Source organism: Giraffa tippelskirchi, chromosome 6, assembly GCF_054371585.1.
Source record: "Giraffa tippelskirchi isolate mGirTip1 chromosome 6, T2T-mGirTip1v1.2.pri, whole genome shotgun sequence".
Classification (NCBI taxonomy): domain Eukaryota; kingdom Metazoa; phylum Chordata; class Mammalia; order Artiodactyla; family Giraffidae; genus Giraffa; species Giraffa tippelskirchi.
Window position 1 is genome coordinate 122,459,272 of NC_137280.1, and position 26,580 is coordinate 122,485,851.

Genomic DNA, 26,580 nt, shown 5'->3' on the forward strand with positions numbered 1-26,580 from the left:
GATTAAATATCAGTCTCTTATGAATTTAGCAGGATGTGAAAGACATTAGAAGGAATCTAATCTCCCTCGCCTCTAAGATGACTCAACAACTGGCCTGTCTGCTTCAGAGTGCCAGCACTGGAGAGGGTGTCATTTGTGTTAAAGTAATGGCTCTTCCTGTTTAAAGACAAATGGAGGACTGGAATGTCTTCACAGAGAAATTTGTGTCTTTGTCTGAACCAGTCTATCAAAGGATTGGTATAAAACAAGTCAGTGTTGATGTGCCTTGATGGTGTGATAACTTTGGAAGTCTAAAGGAAAAAAACATTATAAAGTGTGTACAAGAAAGGGTTCTACTCTCTGACATAAATCACAGCAATATCCTCTATGACCCACCTCCCAGAGTAATGGAGATAAAAACAAAAGTAAACAAATGGGACCTAATGAAACCTAAAAGGTTTTGCACAACGAAGGAAACTATAAGCAAGGTGAAACAAGGCAGCCTTCAGAATGGGAGAAAATAAAAGCAAAGAAGCAACTGACAAAGAATTAATCTCCAATATATACAAGCAGCTCATATAGCTCAATTCCAGAAAAACAAACGACACAATCAAAAAATGGGCCAAAGAACTAAACAGACATTTCTCTAAAGAAGACATACAGATGGCTAACAAACACATGAAAAGATGCTCAACATCACTCATTATCAGACAAATGCAAATTAAAACCACAATGAGGTACCATCTCATGCCGGTCAGAATGGCTGCCATCAAAAAATCTACAAGCAATAAATGTTGGAGAGGGTGTGGAGAAAAGGGAACCCTCTTACACTGTTGGTGGGATTGCAAACTAGTACAGCCACTATGGAGAGCAGTGTGGAGATTCCTTAAAAAACTGGAAATGGAACTGCCATACGACCCAGCAATGCCACTGCTGGGCATACACACCAAGGAAACCAGAATTCAAAGAGACACATGTACCCCAATGTTCATCGCAGCACTGTTTACAATAGCTAGGACATGGAAGCAACCTAGATGTTCATTGGCAGACGAGTGGATAAGGAAGTTGTGGCACATGTACACAATGGAATATTACTCAGCTATAAAAAAATTACGCATTTGTCAGTTCTAATGAAGTGGATGAAAGTGGACCCTGTTAAACAGAGTGAAGTAAGTCAGAAAGAGAAACACCAATACAGTATATTAACGCAAATGTATAGAATTTAGAAAGACAGTAACAATGACCCTATATGCAAGACACAGATGTAAAGAACATCAGATGTAAAGAGACAAAGATGTAAAGAACAAACTTTTGGACTAAGTGGGAGAAGGTGAGGGTGGGATGATTTGAGAGCATAGCATTGAAACATGTACATTACCATATGTAAAACAGATGACCAGTGCAAATTCGATGCGTGAAGCAGGGCACTCAAAGCCAGTGCTCTGGGACAACCCCAACCAGAGGTACGGGGTGGGAAGGGAGGTGGGAGGGGGGCTCAGAATGGGAGGACACCTGTACACCTGTGGCTGATTCACGTTGCTATGTGGCAAAAACCACCACAATACTGTAAAGTAATTAGCCTCCAATTAAAATAAATAATTTTTTAAAAAAAGAAAGGGTTCTGGGGGTGAGGAGAGTTTTCAAAATACAAATTTTGTCAATCTGCCAAAGCTGGATTGAAAGTTGCTGTTTACAAGACAGTAAGACTCTTAACTCTCGGCAACAATCTCTGACCAGCAGTCACTGCAGGTGCTGGAGAATGAGACCAGAAGTGTTGCAAATTATTCTCCTGGAGTCTAGGTTTCTGTCACCACTGAAAACTTCAGTTTCAGTATTTTATCCTCAAATAAGAGAAAAAATGTCAAGTCCAATCTTTAGCTAAATTTGAAAATTCTCTAACAAAGTAAAAAGTGGTTTGCCATATAATTCAAACCAAGTATCTGTTTATCTTAGTATTTGAGCCCTAAGGTCCGAATCTTTTGTGTAGAAGAACTCTACAAACTGGGTCTTTTAAAACTGGTTCCTATACCAGCATAAATAAGGGTCCAAGAAATAAAAACAAAACCAATTTTTTCTTTTAAAGAGAGATATTCTTGGAATACTTGCTCTTAGAGCCCTAAGCCTCCATGTGAGAAATCCAACTACCCTGAGGTCACTATGCTATGAAAAGCCCAAGCTGTACAGAAAGGCCCAATCCAAGAGGAAAAGACATCACGTGGAGAGAGAGAGAGAGGCCAGCTATCACCAAGATGCCAGACTTGTGAGTGAAGGAACCATCTTGGATAAATGTACTCTCAAGGCCCAGCTGCCCTAGTTGAAAACACATGGATCAGAGATGAACTGCCCAGTTGATGCTTCTTGAATTCCTGACCTAAAACATCAAGTCATGGTAGAGAGGTCATATGCTCCAAAAGAGCACCTCAGTGAGCAAGAGTTTCAAGTTAAGTCCCAGTTGTTTCCAAGCCCATTTAGGTTCTCAGCATCAGGGGGAGGAAGTAGCAACATTCCTAACACATGATCAGGCATCCTATTCTTTGATGGAGAAGCAGACTGAGAAAGGTCATGAACAACGTGGGCCTTGACAATAGGAAAACAAGTATGGTGCAGATATCCAAATAGAAATCTGTATGCTAGTTATGTTTGCTAGTTGGGATCTTCCCAACCTAGAAATCGAATCCACGTCTCTTACGTCTCCTGCACTGGCAGGTAGATTCTTTACCACTGCACCACCTGGTAAGTATAGCTAGCATGTAACAGTTATCCTTTAAAACAGCTTTATATCAAAATACCATTTAGCTACTGGAGAAACCATGAGAACCAGGACAGTATTTTACTTTAACATGAAAAAAACGTAACTGATAATCTCTTTGGCACCGCATAAAATAGAGAAATTTGACAAAACGTTAGGAAGAGGTAAAACACTGAATGTGATTAAGTAAAATTTCCAGTCATCTAGAAAATAACAACCCACCCTTAACATTAGTGTATTGAAAATAAAGAGAAGAGATTCATTTTTCTAAAAAGCAAGAAAGGGGCAATTTCCTAGTGATCTAGTGGTTAGGACTCAGTACTCTCACTGCCATGATCCTGTTGCCCTGGTTGGGGAACTAAGCTCCTGCAAACCATGTGGTGCAGCCAACATAAACAGGTAAACAAATACATAAAAATAAATACAAAGGACTCTCCCCTGGTGGCACAGTGAAAAAGAATCTGCCTTCCAATGCAAGGGACACGGATTTGTTCCCTGGTCTGGGAAGATCCCACACATGCTGTGGAGCAACTAAACCTGTGTACCACAACTAATGAGCCAGTGCTCTAGAGCCCGTGAGCTGCAACTACTGAGCCTGCATGCTGCAACTACTAAAGCCCTAGCACCTAGAGACTGCTCTGCAACAAGAGAAGCCACCGCAATGAGTAGCCTGCTCACCACAACCAAGCCCCCACTTGCAACTAGACAAAGCCCACACTCAGCAATGAAGACCCAGCACAGCCAAAATTAATAAATACAATTTAAAAATACATACATACATACAAAGCAAGAAAGAGAGGACAAAAGACAAAGAAACAGTCAAACACAAAGACAGTATGATAAATGATCAAGAGATCTGGAAAAAGAAAAACCCACTGTTACTGCGGAATGGTCTAGATCAACTGGGGAAGAAATGATAAGGTGCATTTTTAGAATTTCCTATGTACCTCCTCAGAGCAACCAGAACAGCCATCATCAAAAACATCCACAAACAATAAATGCTGGAGAGGATGTGGAGAAAAGAGAATTGTCCTACACTGTTGATGGGAATGTACATTGGTACAGCCACTATGGAGAACAGTATGGAGGCTCCTTAAAAAACTAAAAATAGAGCTACCCTATGACCCTGTAATCCCATTCCTGGGTATATATCCAGAGGAAAACATGATCCAAAAAGAAATATGAAACCCAGTGTTCACTGTAGCACTGTTTACAATAGCTAAGACATGGAAGCAACCTAAATGTCCATCGACAGAGGAATGAATAAAAAAGATGTGGTACATATATACAATGGCATATTACTCAGTCATAAAAAAGAATGAAATAATGTCATTTGCAGCAACATGGATGGACCAAGAGAGTGTCACATTGAGTGAAGTAAGTCAGACAGAAAAGGAGAAATATCATTACTAATATGACATCCCTTATACGTGGAATCTAAAAAGAAATAATACAAATGAACTTGCTTACAAAAGATAAACAGACTCACAGACTTCGAGAACAAGCTTATAGCTGCCAGGGGGGAAGGATGGGGAGAATGGATAGTTAGGGAGTTTGAGATGGTCATGTACACACTACTACATTGAAAATGGTTAACTAACAAGTACCTACTGTATAGCACAGAGAACTCTGCCAATGTTATATGGCAGCCTAGATGGGAGCAGGATTTGGGGGAGATTGGATACATGTATATATATGGCTGAGTCCCTTCACTGTTCACCTGAAACTATCATAAGATTGTTTGTTAATCAGCTATACACCCATATAAAATAAAAAGTTTAAAAAAAATAATTTCCTGTGTACCAAAATATCCTTAGGAACTTTTCAAAACCATCACCAAAATAGTCAGTTTATGTCAAATACTATCCTCTCTTCAAACAGCTTAAATATGTTCATATGTCAAATTCATTTTTGCAGAGACTAACAACAGTGGGCCACAGAGTATAGAAGCTCTAGACTTGTTCAAAAATGACAGAAATCATTAAACACACACAATTCACAACACCTTTTCTGACTTAACTCATGTATCTCCTTCCTCAACTATTTTGCCTCCCGCATCGTGCATGAAAAATACATGTCTTCCACAATAGCTGTTCCTTCGTGGACAATTCATATTAATTATCTTCTGTAAATAAAGGTAACTTATTATTTAAAATACATACTAAATCATAAAATAGGCAAACAAAAAAACTGGAAATTCAAACTCATCCATCAAATAACTTAAATAAACTTGAAAAGAATGCACCAAATTTAGCTTATAGTGTGAATTTTCACTAAGTATTCCCACTAAGGTGACACTTTGAAACATTTGAAACATTTTATGTTGCTAACCTGCCTTACCTCCCTTCTCTTTCCCCAATTTTTGCCTAATTGTAGCTACTATCAGATTCTTTCACTGTGTACTTTTAAACAAACCTGATGTTCTACTTCTCAGACCACTGAACTTACATTACATCCATGAAGCTAGTCTAACTCTGCAGATATCCTATTCAGGCAGTGTTATGAGAGCCTCAGCATTGTTCCTGATCTCTATGTATCTTGTCATCTTTCCAGGGTAAGACTGCCAAGGTCTTGGACTCTTCATTTGGTGGAGTCTAATTCTGTTCTCTTTACAAAGAGCTAGGGTTACACTCAGCAAAGGTTACCATTTACGTGAGACGTGAAGCCTGCTAGCATAACTCATCACCAAAGTGAAACCCCTAGCTATTTTTTCTCTCAAGGACATCCTCAGTGCTACCTCAACTCAAGAAGAAACACTTCAGGACAGGTCACACATAGGACCCACACATATTCTGAATCCACCATATCATTTTGATAACTCTAGAGTATGGTATTATTTCACAGCAGTTGAGTAAAAGGGTTTTTCTTCCTGAAAACCTCCTTTTCTATCCCCTAGAAGAAAATACATGGGTATCAAATGTAATGACTACAGTGGCTTTAGCAAGAGAAGAGTGAGCTTTCTTTTAGAAAAATTCCTTTTCTGGAAGAAAGAGGGGTGGTTCTCATGCTTGGTTTGGTTTTATAACTTACCCAAATGAGTTCTGAAAGATTTGCATAAATAAATCACATTTTAAGTTGGTACCTAAAGCACAGATCATCTTTCAAACTTCTTCATTCTGGAATGGCAGTCTAAGCCCCAGTCCTAAGTGCTGACTGCTTTTGCCTTTAGTGCCAATATTCATTTTTCTTTCCCTCATCCTCTGATGGAATTTCATCTATTCCAATAAATATGAAATTCAGAGATTTTAAAAGATCAAAAGTTTTTAAATAAATTAATTCATTTTAATTGGAGGCTAATTACTTTACAATATTGTAGTGGTTTTTGTCATACCTTGACATGAATCAGCCATGGATGTACATGTGTTCCCCATCCTGAACCCCCCCACCTCCCTCCCCATCTCATCCCTCAGGGTCATCCCAGTGCACCAGCCCTGAGCACCCTGTCTCATGCATCAAACCTGGACTGGCGATCTATTTCACATATGGTAATATACATGTTTCAATGCTATTCTCTCAAATCATCCCACCTTCACCTTCCCCCACATAGTCCAAAAGTCTGTTCTTTACATCTGTGTCTCTCATCGTTACCATCTTTCTAAATTCCATATATATGTGTTAATATACTGTATTGGTGTTTTTCTTTCTGACTTACTTCACTTTGCATAATAGGCTCCAGTTTCATCCACCTCATTAGAACTGATTCAAATGCATTCTTTTTAATAGCTGAGTAATATTCCATTGGGTATATGTGCCACAACTTCCTTATCCATTCATCTGCTGATGGACATCTAGGTTGCTTCCATGTCCTGGCTATTGTAAACAGTGCTGCGATGAACATTGGGGTACATGTGTCTCTTTGAATTCTGGTTTCCTTGGTGTGTATGCCCAGCAGTGGCATTGCTGGGTTGTATGGCAGTTCCATTTCCAGTTTTTTAAGGAATCTCCACACTGCTCTCCATAGTGGCTGTACTAGTTTGCATTCCCACCAACAGTGTAAGAGAGTTCCCTTTTCTCCACACCCTCTCCAACATTTATTGCTTGTAGACTTTTTGATAGCAGCCATTCTGACTGGTGTGAGATGGTACCTCATTGTGGTTTTAATTTGCATTTCTCTGATAGTGAGTGATGCTGAGCATCTTTTCATGTGTTTGTTAGCCATCTGTATGTCTTCTTTAGAGAAATGTCTGTTTAGTTCTTTGGCCCATTTTTTGATTGTGTCGTTTGTTTTTCTTTGAATTGAGCTGCATGACCTGCTTGTATATACTAGAGATTAATTCTTTGTCAGTTGCTTCGTTTGCTATTATTTTCTCCCATTCTGAAGGCTGCCTTGTTTCACCTTGCTTATAGTTTCCTTCGTTGTGCAAAAGCTTTTAAGTTTAATTAGGTCCCATTTGTTTATTTTTGCTTTTATTTCCATTACTCTGGGAGGTGGCTCATACAGGATCCTGCTGTGATCAAATTTTTAAAATATTTTGAAAATGCAAACAGACCTAGAAGAAACCTTCTCACTTCTTATTAGATATGCGATAACCAAGACTCCAAAAGGTCTTAGGGTAGGAAATGGTAATCGACTCCAGTATCCTTGCCTGGAAAATTTCATGGACAGAGGAGCCTGGTGGGCTACAATCCATGGGATCACAAAGAGGCGGACACACCTGACTGCATGTGCACATGCATACACCAAAGTCTTGTCCAAGTCATATAACTAATTAATGATAGTTCTAGAACCAAAATCCAGATTTCCTCAATCCTGAATTAGTGCTCTCTCTCCCACACTATCTGGTGTCTCTATATTTTTATCCATTTCTATATCGTCTTCAGACGCAGATGGTTTAATTCACGCTAACCAGTAGCATATCCCAAAGTAAGATTCAGAACATCTCATGGCTGTATTAGTTATCACTGTCTGCTTTTATCAGCTGGAAGATCACAGACAGAAGATGGGAAATCCTGCCTGGCCTCTTCATGCCACTGATGAAACGACAGCACACGCTGTTTAGTGCCTTGTGCGTGAAGTTTCATTGTTCACGCTTAGAACAAGAAGCATCTGAGATGTTGGGGGGGGGCCTTCCCTTTATAAGAATTAAATTTCCTCTTTTTTTCTCATTAGCCAGGAAGCATAGGACAATTTGAAGCTGGGCAAAAACTTGAATTTCATTCACCACCAAAACTATTTTGCTGATGTTTTCTAGCTTCTCCTTCAAAATATGCCAAGAGGCTTAAAGGAAATTCTAGCCTCTTGAACCAAATGACCTTATATTTATAAGGTATGTGTCTTCCAAGAAGTTCCACATGTTTCTTATACTTTCTCTTAATTCTTCTCTTCCCATGAGGGGAAGCATTTCATTTTTATCTTCCTGCCACAGCCAGAGTTTCCCTGCTGTTTCTAGGGTTTCTTTCCAGGGTCTGATACTTAAAGGTTAGAATCTCCAGAAGTCACAAACATTATCAACTGACATCTCAGCCAAGATTGCTAACAAATTTATTCATTCAACAAATATTTATTGAGTATCTCCTATATGCGTGGCACTATTGTAGGCACTAGGGATACAAGAGTAAACAAAACAGACTCTCAAGAAGCTAACACACAAATTAAAAAGATGGTTTCCATTACCCAGTGAATTCCGAACCATAAAAATGCTCTATTCTGATTAAAAAAAAAAAAATCACTCCAGTCTCAACTACTCAGACTAATATCCACAGTTTTACATTTATCCAGTAATAGAGAGTTCATTTGCTACAGGCCTATATGGATTGCATTAGAAAACATGAAATTTGGATTCTAATCCTGACTCTTCCACCAACAGATTGCATGACCTTCAGCAAATACATAACCTCTATGACTCTTAAGAGTTTTGTTCTCTGAAGATGTTAGACAAGATTTCCCATGTCTTAGTCTGCAATTCTGTGATTGGTTAACTTCACCTAAGATGGCTATATTCCTTTTTTTTTTTAATTGGAATATAGTTGATTTACAATGTTGTACTAGTTTCTTCTATACAGCAAAGTGAGTCAGTTATATACAAACACATATCCACTCTTTTTAGATTCTATTCCCATATAGGTCTTTGCAGAGTATTTAATATAATTCCATGTGCTACACAATTAGTTATCTATTTTATATATAATAGTATGTATATGTCAATCCCAGCCTCCCAATGTATTCCTTCCTCCCCCTTTCCCCTTGGTAACCGTAAGGCTTATCAAAATCTGTGACTCAACTCTGTTATGTAAATAGGTTCATTTGTACCACTTTTTAGATTCCACATATAAGAGATACTATATGATATTTGTCTTTCTCTGACTTACTTCACTCAACATGAAAATTTCTAGGGCCCATCTATGTCTCACAGTCCCATCTATGTCTCAGAAATGGCATTAGTTCATTCTATTTTATGACTGAGTAATACTCTATTGTGTCTATGTACCACATATTCTTTATCTCTTCCTTCATCAGTGGACATTTAGGTTGCTCCCATGTCCTAGCTGTTGTGAATGGTGCTGCTATGAACACAGTGGGGCATGTATCCTTTCGAATTATGGTTTTTTCCAGATATATGCCCAGGAGTGGGATTGTTGGATATGGTAGCTCTATATTTAGTTTTCTAAGGAATCTCCATACTGTTCTCCATAGTGGCTATACCAATTTATATTCCCACCAACAGTACTCAGGTTTCCCTTTTCTGGAAGAGGAGGAATCTTTCTATATCAACTGCTTTTATTTGTGGAGTGGCATTGAGGGGAATATCACAAACTAACACACACCTCCTAGGACAACTGTTAACAGCATCTGCTCATGCAATAATCTATAAAATCAATCAGCTCCATGCCTATTACGCATTCAACACTGGACTAGATACTTTGGGGATGGGAGACACGTGGAAAGATCTTAAGGAACCTGATGTAAGATGAAAGTACACAATAGTAAAGAATTGGAAACAAAAATGTATTATAGGAGTTCCCTTGTGGCCTACTGGCTAGGATTCTAGGTTTTCACTGCTGCGGCCCCTGTTTTATCCCTGGTTGGGAACTGAGATTGTGAAAGTCACATGGCATGGCCAAAAAAAAAAAACAGAGGTGTACTATCATTATAAGGATTGTAAGTTCACAAGAGAAGAAAAATCAAAGACAACTAGATTCAAACCCTCTGAGGAAAGGTGGAACTCTCCGTGGATCTACATATAGCAATCACTATCACAATAAAAATAGCATCTAACATTTATTAAGTGATTGATATGTGGCACAAATATGAGTTAAGTGCTTTTGTAGGCTATCTCATTTAATCCTTAAAACAATCTTAGAAATAAACACTATTATTGTGCCTGTTGTACAGATTGGGACACTGAGGCTTATACAGGTAAGCTCAGTTCAGTTCAGTCACTCAGTCGTGTCTGACTCTTTGTGACCCCATGAATTGCAGCACACCAGGCCTCTCTGCCTATCACCAACTACCGGAGTCGACCCAAACCCATGTCCATGGAGTCAGTGATGCCATCCAACCATCTCATTCTCTGTCGACACCTTCTCCTGCCCCCAATCCTACCCAGCATTAGGGTCTTTTCCAATGAGTCAACTCTTCGCATGAGGTAGCCAAAGTATTTGAGTTTCAGCTTCAACATCAGTCCTTCCAATGAACACCCAGGACTGATCTCCTTCAGGATGGATTGATTGGATCTCCTTGCAGTCCAAGGGACTCTGAAGAGTCTTCACCAACACCACAGTTCAAAAGCATCAATTCTGCAGCGCTCAGCTTTCTTCACCGTCCAACTCTCACATCCATACATGACCACTGGAAAAACCATAGCCTTGACTAGACGGACTTTTGTTGGCAAAGTAATGTCTCTGCTTTTAAATATGCTATCTAGGTTGGCCATAACTTTCCTTCCAAGGAGTAAGCGTCTTTAAATTTCGTGGCTGCAATCACCATCAGAGTGATTTTGGAGCCCCAAAAAATAAAGTCTGACACTGTTTCCACTGTTTCCCCATCTATTTCCCATGAAGTGATGGGACCAGATGCCATGATCTTAGTTTTCTGAACGTTGAGCTTTAAGCCAACTTTTTCACTCTCCTCTTTCACTTTCATCAAGAGGCTCTTTAGTTCTTCTTCACTTTCTGCCATAAGGGTGGTGTCATCTGCATATCTGAGGTTATTGATATTTCTCCCGGCAATCTTGATTCCAGCTTGTGTTTCTTCCAGCTCAGCGTTTCTCATGATGTACTCTGCATATAAGTTAAATAAGCAGGGTGACAATATACAGCCTTGACGTACTCCTTTTCCTATTTGGAACCAGTCTGTTGTTCCATGTCCAGTTCTAACTGTTGCTTCCTGACCTGCATACAGGTTTCTCAAGAGACAGGTCAGATGGTCTGGTATTCCCATCTCTTTCAGAATTTTCCACAGTTTATTGTGATCCACACAGCCAAAGGCTTTAGCATAGTCAATAAAGCAGAAATAGAACTGGAACTCTCTGGAACTCTCTTGCTTTTTCGATGATCCAGCGGATATTGGCAATTTGATCTCTGGTTCCTCTGCCTTTTCTAAAACCAGCTTGAACATCTAGAAGTTCACAGTTCATGTGTTGCTGAAGCCTGGCTTGGAGAATTTTGAACATTACTTTACTAGCATGTGAGATGAGTGCAACCGTGCGGTAGTTTGAGCATTCTTTGGCATTGCCTTTCTTTGGGATTGGAACGAAAACTCACCTTTTCCAGTCCTGTGTCCACTGCTGAGTTTTCCAAATTTGCTAGCATATTGAGTCAGCACTTTCACAGCATCATCTTTCAGGATTTGAAATAGCTCAACTGGAATTCCATCACCTCCACTAGCTTTGTTCATAGTGATGCTTTCTAAGGCCCACTTGACTTCACATTCGAGGATGTCTGGCTCTAGGTGAGTGATCACACCATTGTGATTATCTGGGTCGTGAAGATCTTTTTTGTACAGTTCTTCTGTGTATTCTTGCCACCTCTTCTTAATATCTTCTGCTTCTGTTAGGTCCATACCATTTCCGTCCTTTATCGAGCCCATCTTTGCATGAAATGTTCCCTTGGTATCTCTAATTTTCTTGATGAGATCTCTAGTCTTTCCCAATCTAAGAGGTAAACCTAATATACCTAATAAGGGTAAATCCAGGCAATCTGATCCTAGAACATTCCATATCACTGAATGGTTATTTCTGCACACAGGAGAAAAAGAGAAAAGGACAGTATTGGCACAACAGTTCAGTTCAGTAACTCAGTCATGTCCGACTCTTGGCGACCCCATGGACTGCAGCACACCAGGTCTCCCTATCCATCACCAACTCCTGGAGTTTACTCAAACTCATGTGCATTGAGTCAGTGATGCCATCCAACCATCTCATCCTCTGTCATCCCCTTCTCCTCCCACCTTCAGTCTTTCCCAGCATCAGAGTCTTTTCAAATGAGTCAGTTCTTCGCATCAGGTGGCCAAAATATTGGAGTTGCAGCTTCAGCATCAGTCCTTCCAATGAATATTCAGGACTGATTTCCTTTAGGATGGACTGGTTGGATCTCCTTGCAGACCAAGGGACTCTCAAGAGTCTTCTCAAGCACCACAGTCCAAAAGCCTCAATTCTTTGCTGCTCAGCTTTCTTTATAGTCCAATTAACATCCATACATGACTACTGGAAAAACCATAGCTTTGACTAGACAGACCTTAGTTGGCAAAGTAATGTCTCTGCCTTTTAATATGCTGTCTAGGTTGGTCATAACTTTTCTTCCAAAGAGCAAACGTCTTTTAATTTCACGGCTGCAGTCACCATCTGCAATAATTTTGGAGCCCAGAAAAATAAAGTCTGCTACTGTTTCCCCTGTTTCCCCATCTATTTGCCATGAAATGATGGGACCAGATGCCATGATATTCGTTTTCTGAATGTTGAGCTTTAAGCCAACTTTTTCACTCTCCTCTTTCACTTTCATCAAGAGGCTCTTTAGTTCTTCACTTTCTGCCATAAGGGTGGTGTCATCTGCATATCTGAGGTTATTGATATTTCTCCCGGCAATCTTGATTCCAGCTTGTGTTTCTTCCAGCCTAGCATTTCTCATGATGTACTCTGCATATAAGTTAAAAACGCAGGGTGACAATATACAGTCTTGACGTACTCCTTTCCCAATTTGGAACCAGTCTGTTGTTCCATGTCCAGTTCTAACTGTTGCTTCCTGACCTGCATACAGATTTCTCAAGAGGCAGGTCAGGTGGTCTGGTATTCCCATCTCTTTCAGAATTTTCCACAGTTTATTGTGATCCACACAGTCAAAGGCTTTGGCGTAGTCAATAAAGAAGAAGTAGATGTTTTACCGGAACTCTCTTGCTTTTCTGATGATCCAGTGGATGTTGGAAATTTGATCTCTTGTTCCTCTAACTTTTCTAAATTCAGCTTGAACATCTGGAAGTTCATGGTTCGTGTACTGCTGAAGCATGGCTTGGAGAATTTTGAGCATTACTTTGCTAGCGTGTGAGATGAGTACAATTGTGTGGTACTTTGAGCTTTCTTTGGCATTGCCTTTCTTTGGGATTGGAATGAAAACTGACCTTTTCCAGTCCTGTGGCCACTGCTGGGTTTTCCAAATTTGCTGGTATATTGAATGCAGCACTTTCACAGCATCATCTTTTATGATTTGAAACAGCTCAACTGGAATTCCATCACCTCCACTAGCTTCGTTCATAGTGATGCTTTCTAAGGCCCACTTGACTTCACATTCGAGGATGTCTGGCTCTAGGTGAGTGATCACACCATCGCGATCATCTGGGTCGTGAAGATCTTTTTTGTATAGTTCTTCTGTGTATTCTTGCCACCTCTTCTTAATATTTTCTGCTTCTGTTAGGTCCATACCATTTCTGTCCCTTATTGTGCCCATCTTTGCATGAAATGTTCCCTTGGTATCTCTAATTTTCTTGAAGAGATCTCTAGTCTTTCCCATTCTATTGCTTTCCTCTATTTCTTTGCATTGATCACTGAGGAAGGCTTTCTTATCTCCTGCTAGTCTTTGGAACTCTGCATTCAAATAGGTATATCTTTCCTTTTCTCCTTTGCCTTTAGCTTCTTTTCACAGCTATTTGTAAGGCCTATTCAGAGAATCATTTTGCTTTTTTGCATTTCTTTTTCTTGGAGATGATCTTGATCCCTGTCTCCTGTACAATGTCATGAACCTCCGTCCATAGTTCCTCAGGCACTCTGTCTATCAGATCTAATCCCTTGAATCTATTTCTCACTTCCACTGTATAATCGTAAGGGATTTAATTTAGGTCATACCTGAATGGTCCAGTGGTTTTCCCTACTTTCTTCAATTTAAGTCTGAATTTTGAAATAAGGTGTTCTTGATTATACCAGTCAAGCTCCTGTCTCCTTTGAAGTCATAGCACTTATTACCAGCAACCTGTGGGGTGATTACACGCTGTCTTGTGATGTCACTGGCATTATTAAATGTCTTATGACATTAGTGTTTTTGATGTCTTGTGGTATTAGTAAGATGTTGTTGCTGTGTTCAGTTGCTAAGTCATGCCCAACTCTTTGCAACCACACGGACTGTAGCACACCAGGCTCCTCTGTCCTCCACTATCTCCCAGAGTTTGCACAAATTCATGCCCAGTGAGTTAGTGATGCTATCTAACCATGTCAACCTCTGCCACCCTCTTCTTTTCCCTTCAATCTTTCTCAACATCAGGGTCTTTTCCAAGAGTTTGCTCTTTGCATCAGGCGGCCAAAGTATTGGAGCTTCAGCAACAGTCCTTCCAGTGAATATTCAGGGTTAATTTCCCTTAGGATTGACTGGTTTGATCTTCTTGCAGTCCAAGACAAAAGTCTTCCCCAGCACCACAATTCAAAAGCATCAATTCTTCAGCTCTCAGCCTTCTTTATGTTCTACCTCCCACATTCGTACATGACTATGGATAGAAAAACCACAGCTTTGACTATATGGACCTTTATCAGCAAAGTGATGTCTCTGCTTTTTAATACACTGTCTAGGTTTGTCATAGCTTTCCTTCCAAGGAGCAAGCATCTTTTAATTTCACGGCTGCAGTCAGTCCACAGTGATTCTAGAGCCCAAGAAAATAAAATCTGCCATGGCTTCCACCTTTCTCCTTGTATTCGCCATGAAGTGATGCAGCTGGATGTCATGACCTTAGTTTTTTGAATGCTGAGTCTCAAGCCAGCTTTTTCACTCTCCTCTTTTATCCTCATCAAGAGGCTCTTTCGTTCCTCTTCTGCCATTAGCATAGTATCATCTACATATCTGAGGTTGATGACATTTCGCCCGGCAATCTTGATTCCAGCTTGTGATTCATCCAGCCTGAGATTTTATATGATGTACTCTGCATATAAGCTAAATAAATTACTAAGACAGCACCTATATTATTATTATCATGTATCTTTTGCAGTATTGAGCTTTTCATATACTTTTATTGTGCCAGCTCACTCTAAACTCCTTTGTATTGCTCCTGGGGTCTTGGCTGATTCAAATGTTTGAGTGTTTGTGAAGTTTTCATTCATTACAAAAATGATCCAAATCAAATAAATACAGCTAACACTGTTTGATTCTACCGCATTTAGAGAGTCTATAAGTATAGACTCTTTTTGTGTCCAGTTTTGTACACAAAGGTAATCTGTGTGTGTTTGCAATCCCTTTAGCCCTTATATACTCATAGAATTAAAGCTATCTTCTGAACAACCAAAGAAAAACACTATCTGTTCTTTGAAAATTAAAAAAACTAACTCAATTAAAAGGTAGTTCCAGTTTGCAGATTTATTTTAATTTTACAAATTTATTATAAAGTACTATATACATAGAAAGGAATAGACATGGAACAACAGACTGGTTCCAAATAGGAAAAGGAGTACATCAAGGCTGTATATTGTCACCCTGCTTATTTAACTTATATGCAGAGTACATCATGAGAAACGCTGGGCTGGAAGAAACACAAGCTGGAATCAAGATTGCCGGGAGAAATATCAATAACCTCAGATATGCAGATGACACCACCCTTATGGCAGAAAGCGAAGAAGAACTAAAGAGTCTTTTGATGAAAGTGAAAGAGGAGAGTGAAAAAGTTGGCTTAAAGCTCAACATTCAGAAAACGAAGATCATGGCATCTGGTCCCATCACTTCATGGGAAATAGATGGGGAAACAGTGGAAACAGTGTCAGACTTTATTTTTCTGGGCTCCAAAATCACTGCTGATGGTGATTGCAGCCATGAAATTAAAAGACGCTTACTCCTTGGAAGGAAAGTTATGACCAACCTAGATAGCATATTTAAAAGCAGAGATGTTACTTTGCCAACAAAAGTCCGTCTAGTCAAGGCTATGGTTTTTCCAGTAGTCATGTATGGATGTGAGAGTTGGACTATAAAGAAAGCTGAGCACGAAGAATTGATGCTTTTGAACTGTGGTGTTGGAGAAGACTCTTTGAGAGTCCCTTGGACTGCAAGGAGATCCAACCAGTCCATCCTAAAGGAGATCAGTCCTGGGTGTTCATTGGAAGGACTGATGTTGAGACTGAAACTCCAATACTTTGGCTACCTCATGTGAAGAGTTGACTCATTGGAAAAGACCCTAATGCTGGGAAGGATTGGGGGCAGGAGGAGAAGGGGAGGGCAGAAGATGAGATGGTTGGATGGCATCACCGACTCGATGGACATGGGTTTGGGTGGACTCCAGGAGCTGGTGATGGACAGGGAGGCCTGGCGTGCTGCGATTCTTGGGGTCGCAAAGAGTCGGACACGACTGAGTGACTGAACTGAAGTGAACTGAACTGATATGTAAATTTTAAATAACAATAAAATGCACACTCTGAAGCCATTATCCACCATAGGAAAAAAAAACATGAAAGAGTAAATCTTTTATATCACCAAAATTTTTAAGTAAATTAACTCTAAAATGATTATAAAACTTTAAGATGATAAAGGGGGTTTTAAGACGAAAAAAAGATACCAACTATTACAGTATTACATCATGAGATCAGAAGAAGATTACAGGCTTCACTGGTGGTTCAGTGGTAAAGAATCTGCCTGCCAATGCAGGAGACATGGGTTCAATCCCTGGTCTGGGAAGATCCCACATGTCAGAGAGAAACTAAGCCTGTGTGCCTCAACTATTGAGCCTGTGTTCTAGAGCCTGGGAGCCACAATTACTGAGCTACAACTTTTGAAGCCCATGCACTCTAGAGCCCAAAAATAGAAGCTACCACAATGACAAGCCCACACTCCTCAACCAGAGAGTAGCCCCTGCTCTCCACAACTAGAGAAAAGCCAGCGCAGCAACAAAGACTCAGCATGGCCAAAACTAAATAAATAATGATTTTTAAAAGGAGATTAGATAAATCTAGTCCTAAGAATGGTATCAAATACTTCTGCAAAAGACTTTTTAAGTGGGAACTATTTTATGTCCATTAAAGATTTGTAGTGTAAAGTGACTATATCGCCTGGATTTTTGGAATAGTTACAATTTCACCCCATTTCCATAAATCAATGGCTTTCTGGAAATTACAATATTTTGTTATTCAAGCTAGTCTACATCTTCCAATGTACCTCTTCTGTCAAGAAATAAAGGTTCTTGTGGGGTCATGCAATCTATGCTGGTGTGGGTAAATAATCAGCATAGATAAAATGAAAAAAAGAAAAGCATCAGGTTACAGATTTAGAAGATTCTGACTCTAGTTGCTTCTTAATTATTGGCTTTCAGGAAGTGAGCATTAGACTTTCAGGTAGCTAATACAGAGGGAAATATAATCAATATTAAGATCCACAGTATCTATGAGGAAAAACTAAACCAGTTGCACAGGAGATGCCCAATTATTCCTGATTCTAAGAACCGAGATGTATTTCTCTACTAAGTCTTCACAGAGATAATATGATCATTTACATCCCTTCCTTATAGTAAACACAGCAACGTGTTTCAAAGGGTTTTGTTTTTAATTGAGTTACAAGTGATGTAGAATATTATATAAGTTACATGACAACCCACTCCAGTATTCTTGCCTGGAGAATCCCATGGACAGAGGAGCCTAGAAGGCTACAGTCTATGGGGTCACAAGAGCTGGATACAACTTAGCGACTAAACTACTACAGGTGTACAGTATAGTGACTCACAATTTTTGAAGCTTATACTTCATTAATAGTTATTGTAAACATTGACTACATTCTTTGTATTGTACTATATATCTTATAGTTTATTTTATACATAATAGTTTGTATCTCTTAACTCCCTATTATTATATTGTCCCTCCCCTCTTCCCTCTCCTTATTGGCAATCACTAGTTTTGTCTCTATATCTGTGAGTCTGCTTCCTTTTTGTTATATTCACTAGTTTTCTGTAGCTTTTAAACTCCACATATAAGTGGTACCATACAGTATTTGTCTTTCTCTGTCTGAACTTATTTCACTTAGCACAATACCCTCCAAGTCCATCCATGTTGTTGCAAATGGCAAAATTTCATTCCTTTTTATGGCTGAGTATTCCGTATATATATCATTACCCATTCATCCGCTGATGGACACTTTGATTGCTTACATATCTTGGCAACTGTAAATAATGCTGCTGTGAACACTGGGGTGCATGTTATCTTTTCAAATTAGTGTTTTTGTTTTTTCCAAATACATATCCAGCAGTGGATATTCCTGAGTCATATGGTAGTTCTATTTTTAGTTTTTTGAGGAATCTCCATACTATTTTCCATAGTATACCCTGCCAACAAGGTATAAAGATTCCCTTTTATTCACATCCTTGCCAACATTTGTTATTTGGGTTCTCTGATGATAGCCATCCTGACAGGTATGAAATGATATCTCATTGTGGTTTTGATTTGCATTGCCCTGATGATTAGCAACATTGAGCATCTTTTCATGTGCTTGTTGGTCATCTGTTTCCTCTTTGGAAAAATATCTATTCAAGTCTTCTGCTAATTTTTTAATCGAGTTGTTTTATTAATGAGCTGTATGAGCTTCTTATATATTTTGAATATTAACCCCTCATCAGTCATATCATTTGCAAACATTTTCTCCCATTTGGTAGGTTGTCTTTTTGTTTCATCAACCATTTTCTTTGCTGTGCGAAAGCTTTTAAGTTTAATTAGGTTCAATGGATTTCTTATCATAACGAATATGCTGAGGACTTCAAACCAAAATGCAAATTCAGAGACACTAATATATGCCCTCTGAAATTACATTTTTGGGAAATAAGTCAGCAGTTCTTCTGGGTACAAGCATCATAACTTCACAAAGGTAAACATCTGGAATTTTTACACCGCAAATATTAAAATAGTTCCATCCTTAGTCAAGAATTCAGATGTTTTGGATTGATCTGCTATCTGTAATTAATTTGCTGGTCCTAGTATGAATATAATATACTTGAACTACATTTCATTAAATTCCCACCAGATTTAGATAGAATTTCTTTTTTCCCTTTCTTATAGGTAAGTACCCATAGAAGAAAGAAAACGTTTTTTCTCTGGGATTATGCTTGGCATATGTGACAGAAATGTCAGAGTAAGTACAAAATGTGAATGTGCACTTGTCATGTATGACTATAGGGGGAAATCTACTTTTAAAAAAATATACCAATCAGTTTATCAACTTTCCAAAGTGCAATCTGATTATTTGTTTTGGAAGTTTTTTCTTTTGCAATTTAAGTGTTCAGTAAGAGCCCACTGATTATGGGACTAAGACAAAGGAAATCTAAACCAAAACAACTAGGAGCCATAATCTACTAATACTTTCTCAAAGAGAAAACACTTGAATTATTATGCAAACCAAAAGAAATATAAGAATTAAAGGTAAAAATGTCATATATTCAGTATATACTCGTGTATTCAGTGAGGCATTTGTATCAAAGCCACTTCTAATCTTTCTTTAACTAGATTGTGTTTGGTTTTGTTTCCCCCACAGGATAAAGAAGAAAACCACTAGAGTGTCTCTGACCATCAATTCCCCTGTTAATGAAACCTCTAACATCAGATCAAGTTATTCTACCTTAGTTCAACCACTGTGTATTGACCCCCAGAGGGTAGGTTCAACTTTAAAAGCTTTCTGAGGGGTTTCAGTAATGGAGACACAGGCCCAGAGAGGAAGGAATCAATGCAACTTTCTTGAAAAGTATACACAGGAAACACTTCCAGCTGTATGACCTCAGAAGGAACAAGAAAGAAATCTATGGGTCTCAGAAATAACTCCATGGTAGTTCTGAGGGTTGGCCATTTGTCTGTGTGCCAGACCGTAAGGGACAGTTGGTTTCTAGGAGCTCAGTCCCATAATAGAATATTCCAACTATCCAAGGAATGAATTCCCTTGTAATTAAAAAAGGAGAGGGGGATGCTTTTCAAAAACCTAAAAGATACAAGAACAACTGTAAGGAAGAAGGAAAAAAATCTAGTCAGTAAAATTTAGAAGTTATTTAAACCTTTAATGTACAGTCTCTAAATAATCACCAATACTCATTTCTCAAATATAATCACCTAGTGTTGTATTTCACCATCTCAACTAACGGAATGCTGGAGGAGGGAGGAAAAAGGGGTGGCATTGGAGCAGACATTCAAACTGACATTTAATTTAGGAATATCATCCCTTTCATAAAGTAAATTTATAGTGTGGGTGGTAACAGCTAGCCCATGGCCACCATTCAACTAAGATTTCAGAGCCTTGACAATATGGATGACAGTGTCTCTTCTGTTTCTTAACCAGATGCAGAGTCCCTGCAGCAGCCTGTTGGGATCCACTTGTGTTGTTGCCCCTGTGTTTACCAAGGTAATCTATGCACAGTGCATGATGGAGTTCAGATTTTATAGAAAAATTGTAGGGTTTATCAAAGGTGTAAGAAGAAGAAAAGAGAAAACTAGAGAGGACCTCAGGGATTACAATTCTTTATATATGAGAAAACTGAGTCCCAGAAAGCATGAAATTATTGTTCAGTGTCACAGGGCAACTCATGGTTCATCCTATGCTCTTTAGACTTTTGCTCTGTGTCAATCCTCCAGATCTGGAAGGCAATTCTTAGATGGTTCTCTCCAAGCAGACGATGCTCTGCCTGACCTCAAGGTTCAATTCATCACATTCTCTTAACTAGCCACAAGATGCCCTTCTGAAGAAGTCAACAAGCAAAGCTATATCTATTTCTGGCTTGGGTCACAGTCAGAGATCAGTATTTAGATGCCTCCTCTATCACTCACTGGAAACAGCAGGATTCAATCAGCTAGGTCAAACCAAGCTAAGGTTGCTATCTTCTGCAGGCTCTCTGTCTCACAGTTTTTAAACCTAACAGAACTGGAACTAGTGCCACTGCTGGCCTAAGGTATGAGAAGTACAGCTGGAATTTACCCAGATACAGGATGGGAGACACAGGAAACAATGTCATTATGAGTAAGGAGCACTACTATCAATTCTGGAAGCCTACTTTCAGCAAATGCTATCAGGCACAAGTCTTCTCTCCTGCTGCATTCCTTCCTTATAATATGCAGCCCTGGACATCAGGCTCAAGGGCTGGGCTGGTGATCATTATGTCTTACCTAGGTCTCACCAGGCAGAAGGACCTCAGGTCCTCTCCCTTTGGTCTGAGGGCCAAGTTATAATCTGAAATGTGATTCTCGATTCCAGAGGACCCTGGAGCTGAGAATAGGAGAAGAGGGAGATTAGGACTTAAGGGGCAAACTTACCACAAATGTCACTTGTTCATGTATGAACTGTGAGACTGTACTAGCTGTTGTTAATAAACACTTTTTATATATCAATATAACTCTTCATTCTTTAAAGAAAGTTTTCAGATTATGTCTCTGAAATGAGCCTCAAAACCTCAAGTATGCTGAGCATTTTGCTAGCCCTATTTCACAGACAAAGAACAGGAGTTCCACAAAGGTTAAGAGCCTTCCAAGTTCCTATGATGAGCTTCAACCCCCTAATGGAAAAGTTGTGATTTGGGACCAATTCCTCTAAGTCATGATTCAGAATCATTAACAAATTACAATACTTCCCGTGCTGCTCAATCAGTAATAAAGATTAAATCTGCGACTTCATAGGCACTCAATAAAAAAATAACACAAAAAAGTGAAGACTTCTCAACTAATCGGTTTTCTATTTTGAAAAGCGGTTCTTGGGAAAAAGAATAAAAGCTTTCCCACTAAACATAACTCCATGAAATTGAGATAAAAACTTACAGCTGACTATAAAGCACAAAAGATGTCTGGCAAGCTCCTTATTTTGATTAAGGTATAATCAGTTGTCAATAATTATGATGAAAAGCATGCACACTTACTGCAACTGACACCCCAAATCACTGTATATGGTGAAACAGTTTCTTCAATTCTCTGAATTCTGTGCTTGTTCTTCAGCATCTTCAAGATATCTCTACAACCAGAGGTCAGTTTGTCGTGTTTGAATGCCGAGTCCAGGCCACAGCAGCAGTTCAAGTTCACTGGTACAGAGAGAAACAGCAGATAGCCGACTCAGATGACTTCCGAATTCTGAGAAAAAGTACAGTGATAAGCTTTATAATTTACTTTTTACTCCAATTTGCCTGGAAACCTAATTCATGTTTTAATGTTTAATAACTGATTTGTTACAGGTTCAGAGATTGCTACTGCTAAACAATTACTTAAATACAAATAATTCCTCAACATAAACAACCAAAAAAGAAAAGACAGCTGCTTTGTTCTGATGAAATAATAGTTTTAATAGCTATAAAAAGACTAGTCTGTTTTCACAGATTAACCTTAATTATCTTCCCAATGAGTTCTTGGCATATAAACAAGAAAATAAGTGTGAGAATAAACATACTTTTTAAAGAGTAACACAAATGAAAACTGATGCATAGCTTTCTAAAACTTTACTGTCTAAGTTTCCTGTGCGTGCATGCTAAGTCACTTCAGTCATGTCTGACATGCTAAACACTGAGTTTATAAACAATTTCTCATTTAATCCTCACATCAGTATTTTGAGGTATGTGTTATCATCTCCATTTTATAAGCAAGAAAACTGAAATTAGAAATTCTAAACACCTTGCCGAAGGTCACAAGGCTAATAAGTGCTATAGTCAAGGTTCAAGCCCAAGATATTTCTTGTACTAAGTGAAGAAAATATACTCACTTAAATATTAATTCAAAACAACTGAAATTTGCACATCACATTTAGGAAGAAACACCTCTATTATGCCACACGGTACTTCTTTTAAAAGTCACATTTATTGCATTTTTTGAAAGCAATAAAATTTATTACAATAAATATAGAAAAAACGTAAAGTTACATTCTTACCACCCAGAGAAAACTATTATTAATCTTTTGTGTATTTTTCTACAGTAATACTACAGTATTTTTATAATATTCAACTTTAATTAGAGAGAGTAAAAGAAAAGGATTTTCTTGGGAGAAAAAGGCCACCTCAGGATTAGTGTTTCAGCAACAGTTTACGTTCAGAGAAGAGATATAGCTGTTCCTACTTCACATTAGAGGTGAATAACTAAGGCCCAGAGAAGTAATTTTCACAAAGTCACAGAGCAAGCTAGTTGTAGAACAGGACTGAAATACGGTTTTTCTAGCTCTAGCACCCTGCCAAGTATTCATTCCATACCTTTTCTGAGTTTCTACAGAATTTACAGTCTGTGATGCTAGATTTCAGTCAATGTCGTACTTGCTTCAAGTTATTTCTTGCATACACATGGCACCTTCTCTCAACTAAACTGCCATCATTTAAATTCTCTATTCTCTTGTTTTATCTTTCAGAAGCTTGTTTATCATCCATTCCTGGTAAGAACAATTTTTCAACATCTTGATAATAAATAATTAAACCAAATAAGCATCAGAAGACTTTGTCTCCTAAACTACTTTTGCCTTCAGGAACAGTTTTGAGGTTACCTTATGCCAACTCTTCTACAATGGAAGAAGCAAGAAAACTAGGATTTATCAATATATTTGCTCATTTATTCATTCATTCAACATTTACTAGATACAGGCAATGGCCAGGTTCTGTTTGTGGCACTGAGGAATCCCTGACCTCACAGGGCGTGAATTCTTCCTCTAATTCCATTTGACTTCCTCTTATTCCATGTGTGCCTCGTGAGCAACACACAGGGCAGAAAGAAGGGGTCCTGACATCAAACATCCAAACTGTTGGCTGTCCAAGAAGTATACATGATGGCCACCACAGTGGCCATCACTATCCTACCATCAAGTCTAATTACCACGGCAATAATAACGTTTAGGTCAGTTCAGAAAATCATCCTTATAGGACCTTTATGCTAAGCACTAAAGCTACAGAAATCTAGAATTCAAGAGGTAAAGTGTAATCCCTGCTTTTAAGAAGCTGATAGTCTAGTAGAGAAAACAGATGTGTCTAAGAAGTAGGTGTTAGGGACCACACTGGGGTTACTTTAGGCTGCATTTTGAAGATTTATCTTCATGAGCCCACTCAAAGACAAAAATCTAATCAGAGGGATTATTTTTTTAACCTCAGGAATACACTATTTATTCCCAATACTCTCCCTGATATCTGCCCACACTGTTTGTTAATTTGGGGCACCTAAATACTCTCCTCAAGTTCAATCTCTCCCCTTTCCAGAGGAAGTGTGCACCTTAATTATCACAGAAGCATTTCCTGAAGATTCTGGAGACTTCAAGTGCATTGCAGAAAATGAGGCTGGGACTGCAGTCTCCACAGCAAGACTCTTTGTTTCTCCAGGTAATTACTCCTCAGGATCACCCTGCTTAAATTCAGCCCTGAGCCAAGAGGAAGATTCTCTCTGTTTCTATCTGAACTGGTGACTAATTCTATTTTTCAGAAGGAAAAGTGGAGAAATCAGAGGGTTCTCCAAAGTCACCCACAAGAAAATTTCCTCCAAAACTGGTCTCCTTTCCCTGGAGCAGTGACAGCCACACAAAGGATAAAAATCCAGACAATACTCCAATAAACCTTATGCCAACTATTCCTGAAACAGCCAGTCACAATGAACATGAGATCCAGGTTCCAAAAGATGAGTTCTGGACCATCAATGAAAATTCCTCTGAGCTACAACCACAACGGTAAGGGCAGACAGACTTAACATTCACACATCCAACAAATGTTCTTGGCTCTATATAAAGAACAGTGAACATGGCAAAGCTCCTGCCCTCAGCAAGCTTGCATGGATGAATCACTTTACCTCTGTCATTTCTCCATCATGCATTTCACCCAAGCTGAAGCAGTAAGTCATGTAAGTTTTAGAAATAGTAAGAAATAATAAGTCTTACATACATATTTAAGGGTTTGCTACAGAGACTTATTGGGAGAAAAAAAAAAAACACAACACGAAATGGCAAAAGTTTCTGAAGAATGGAGTCTTTTCCTAAATTAGAATTCAATGTCCTATCTCAATACAAATAGGTAAAACATTTTGTGATACAGATTTCTACATGGTTAGTCTTAGAATACAGACACAATTGTCCTTGCATATAAAGGACAAAAGTATAAATGGAAAGCTATATCAGTACGTGAATTTGCCAAGCAGGCGGTACGTTTAAAACAACACAATCCACCACCATCTCCAGCCCCCAAACACAAACCTCAAACCAAAATACTGATTTTTTAAAAACCTAAAAACAGATACTTAAAAGTCATTGGAGACTAACAGACCTGGAACAATGTGTGAAATATATAGTAAGAATTCAATAAATAGGAACTATTACTTCACTGCATTGTCTTTTTACCAAGGTCAGTGTTATCTCCACCAACAGCCTATAACTGTGAATTCTCAGTTGGTCTCCTGGAATCCCCTTAGCTTAATGGGATCACTAGTCATCTGGGCAGTAGCTACCCCTATAAATAGATTCCTCACAGGATCAAGGAAGAATGGGTGTGTGGAAAAATAAATAAGACTGCAATTTATTCAACAAACATTTATTAAGCACACTGTGTTTGTCAGTTTCTGTGCCTTGGGAAAATGGCCAATACTCACATCCACAGTTTTTCTCCATAAGTACCTGTGTTTATCAGTGAGCCTTTAGGACTTAAAAAGGCTTTGAATTTATTATTAGTATCTTTCATATAAAACTGCTCTCTTTTTCATTAATAAAATCTTTTGTGGGGACAATTATCTGGTAAAAGTTCCATGAATGTTAGCAGGGTTTTACTGAATGTCTACCAAGAGCTATACTCTCCTAGACAAGACAAATAAGTGATAAAGAGTTCCTTCCTCAGAAAAAAACTTAACCTAGTTGAAGAGATACATTATACCACAAAATAGTCCACTGTAAGATTTCTTGTTTCATTCGTGTCTCTGCAACACTGATTTAGTAAAATAGATACTATCTTTGTTTTTCACTTAATTATTAAAGTTCAGAGATAGGCAGTAGAGTGCGTACTTACACTCAGGTCTCCGAAATAGATAATAAAAAGGTTAATGTGTCTAGAAAGCTACAGAGCATTAACCAAATTAATACTATCATTTGTACTGTCTGACTCCAAATCCAGTGGAGTATACATCATTATTTCTTGAGAAGAATAAGATTGAGTCTACTGCTCCAAAGCGATTCCTTTTTGCTATATGTCTATGCAGAACTTCAAAAATCACAGTGATTAATGCATAAGCTGAAAATGAATAAAACATTCTTCATTCTTTTGTCCTTTCATCTTCAATATGACATTTTCCTTCTCAGTTGATATAGCTGAGAAGGATAGAAATTAGCCTCATCACACACATCTGACCTCTGAAGAAGGTCAGAAGTTCAAAGCACCATTTTTACAATCACATATATACTTCACATTTTAAAAAACAAGAGATGAATGAGTGACAGTTAAATAGCTACCGACTGATGATGAGGCAAGAAGGAATTTCCTGGACATGTAGCAGGAAATATTTCAGTAGGAAACACTGCAACAG

At 38.6% G+C, this 26,580-nt stretch overlaps 2 protein-coding genes and 1 long non-coding RNA gene across 10 annotated transcripts in view; 1 reads left to right on the forward strand and 2 right to left on the reverse strand.

The window, feature by feature from the left end:
- Positions 1-26,316, forward strand: part of LOC145510179 (palladin-like) — a 38,691-nt gene extending 12,375 nt beyond the window's left edge. Inside the window, exons 2-8 of the mRNA XM_081500744.1 lie at positions 19,159-19,231; positions 19,631-19,748; positions 20,423-20,485; positions 22,063-22,204; positions 23,450-23,473; positions 24,285-24,404; positions 24,505-26,316. Of these exons, the coding sequence (XP_081356870.1) occupies positions 19,224-19,231; positions 19,631-19,748; positions 20,423-20,485; positions 22,063-22,204; positions 23,450-23,473; positions 24,285-24,404; positions 24,505-24,749 (720 nt within the window). The 5' untranslated portion in view covers positions 19,159-19,223 and the 3' untranslated portion in view covers positions 24,750-26,316. The remainder of the gene's footprint in view (positions 1-19,158; positions 19,232-19,630; positions 19,749-20,422; positions 20,486-22,062; positions 22,205-23,449; positions 23,474-24,284; positions 24,405-24,504) is intronic.
- KLHL3 (kelch like family member 3) overlaps positions 1-26,580 on the reverse strand; it is a 289,234-nt gene that overhangs the window by 241,774 nt on the left and 20,880 nt on the right. For 3 of the 8 annotated variants that reach the window (XM_081500695.1, XM_081500692.1, XM_081500696.1), the window contains exons 2-3: positions 21,987-22,194; positions 21,244-21,343 (exon numbers count right to left, since the gene is read on the reverse strand). In XM_081500695.1, coding sequence (XP_081356821.1) covers positions 21,244-21,343; positions 21,987-22,065 — 179 coding nt within the window. In that variant the 5' untranslated portion in view covers positions 22,066-22,194. Of the gene's footprint in view, positions 1-21,243; positions 21,344-21,986; positions 22,195-23,297; positions 23,471-24,297; positions 24,902-26,580 lie in introns of those variants that run through there. The other 5 variants (XM_081500714.1, XM_081500701.1, XM_081500697.1 and 2 more) reach the window with 4 other exon arrangements.
- On the reverse strand, positions 8,075-15,176 carry LOC145510182 (uncharacterized). Its single transcript, XR_014056859.1, has 2 exons — positions 11,979-15,176; positions 8,075-10,123 (listed from the first exon to the last, which is right to left on the reverse strand). It is a non-coding gene; the product is annotated as an uncharacterized LOC145510182 (long non-coding RNA).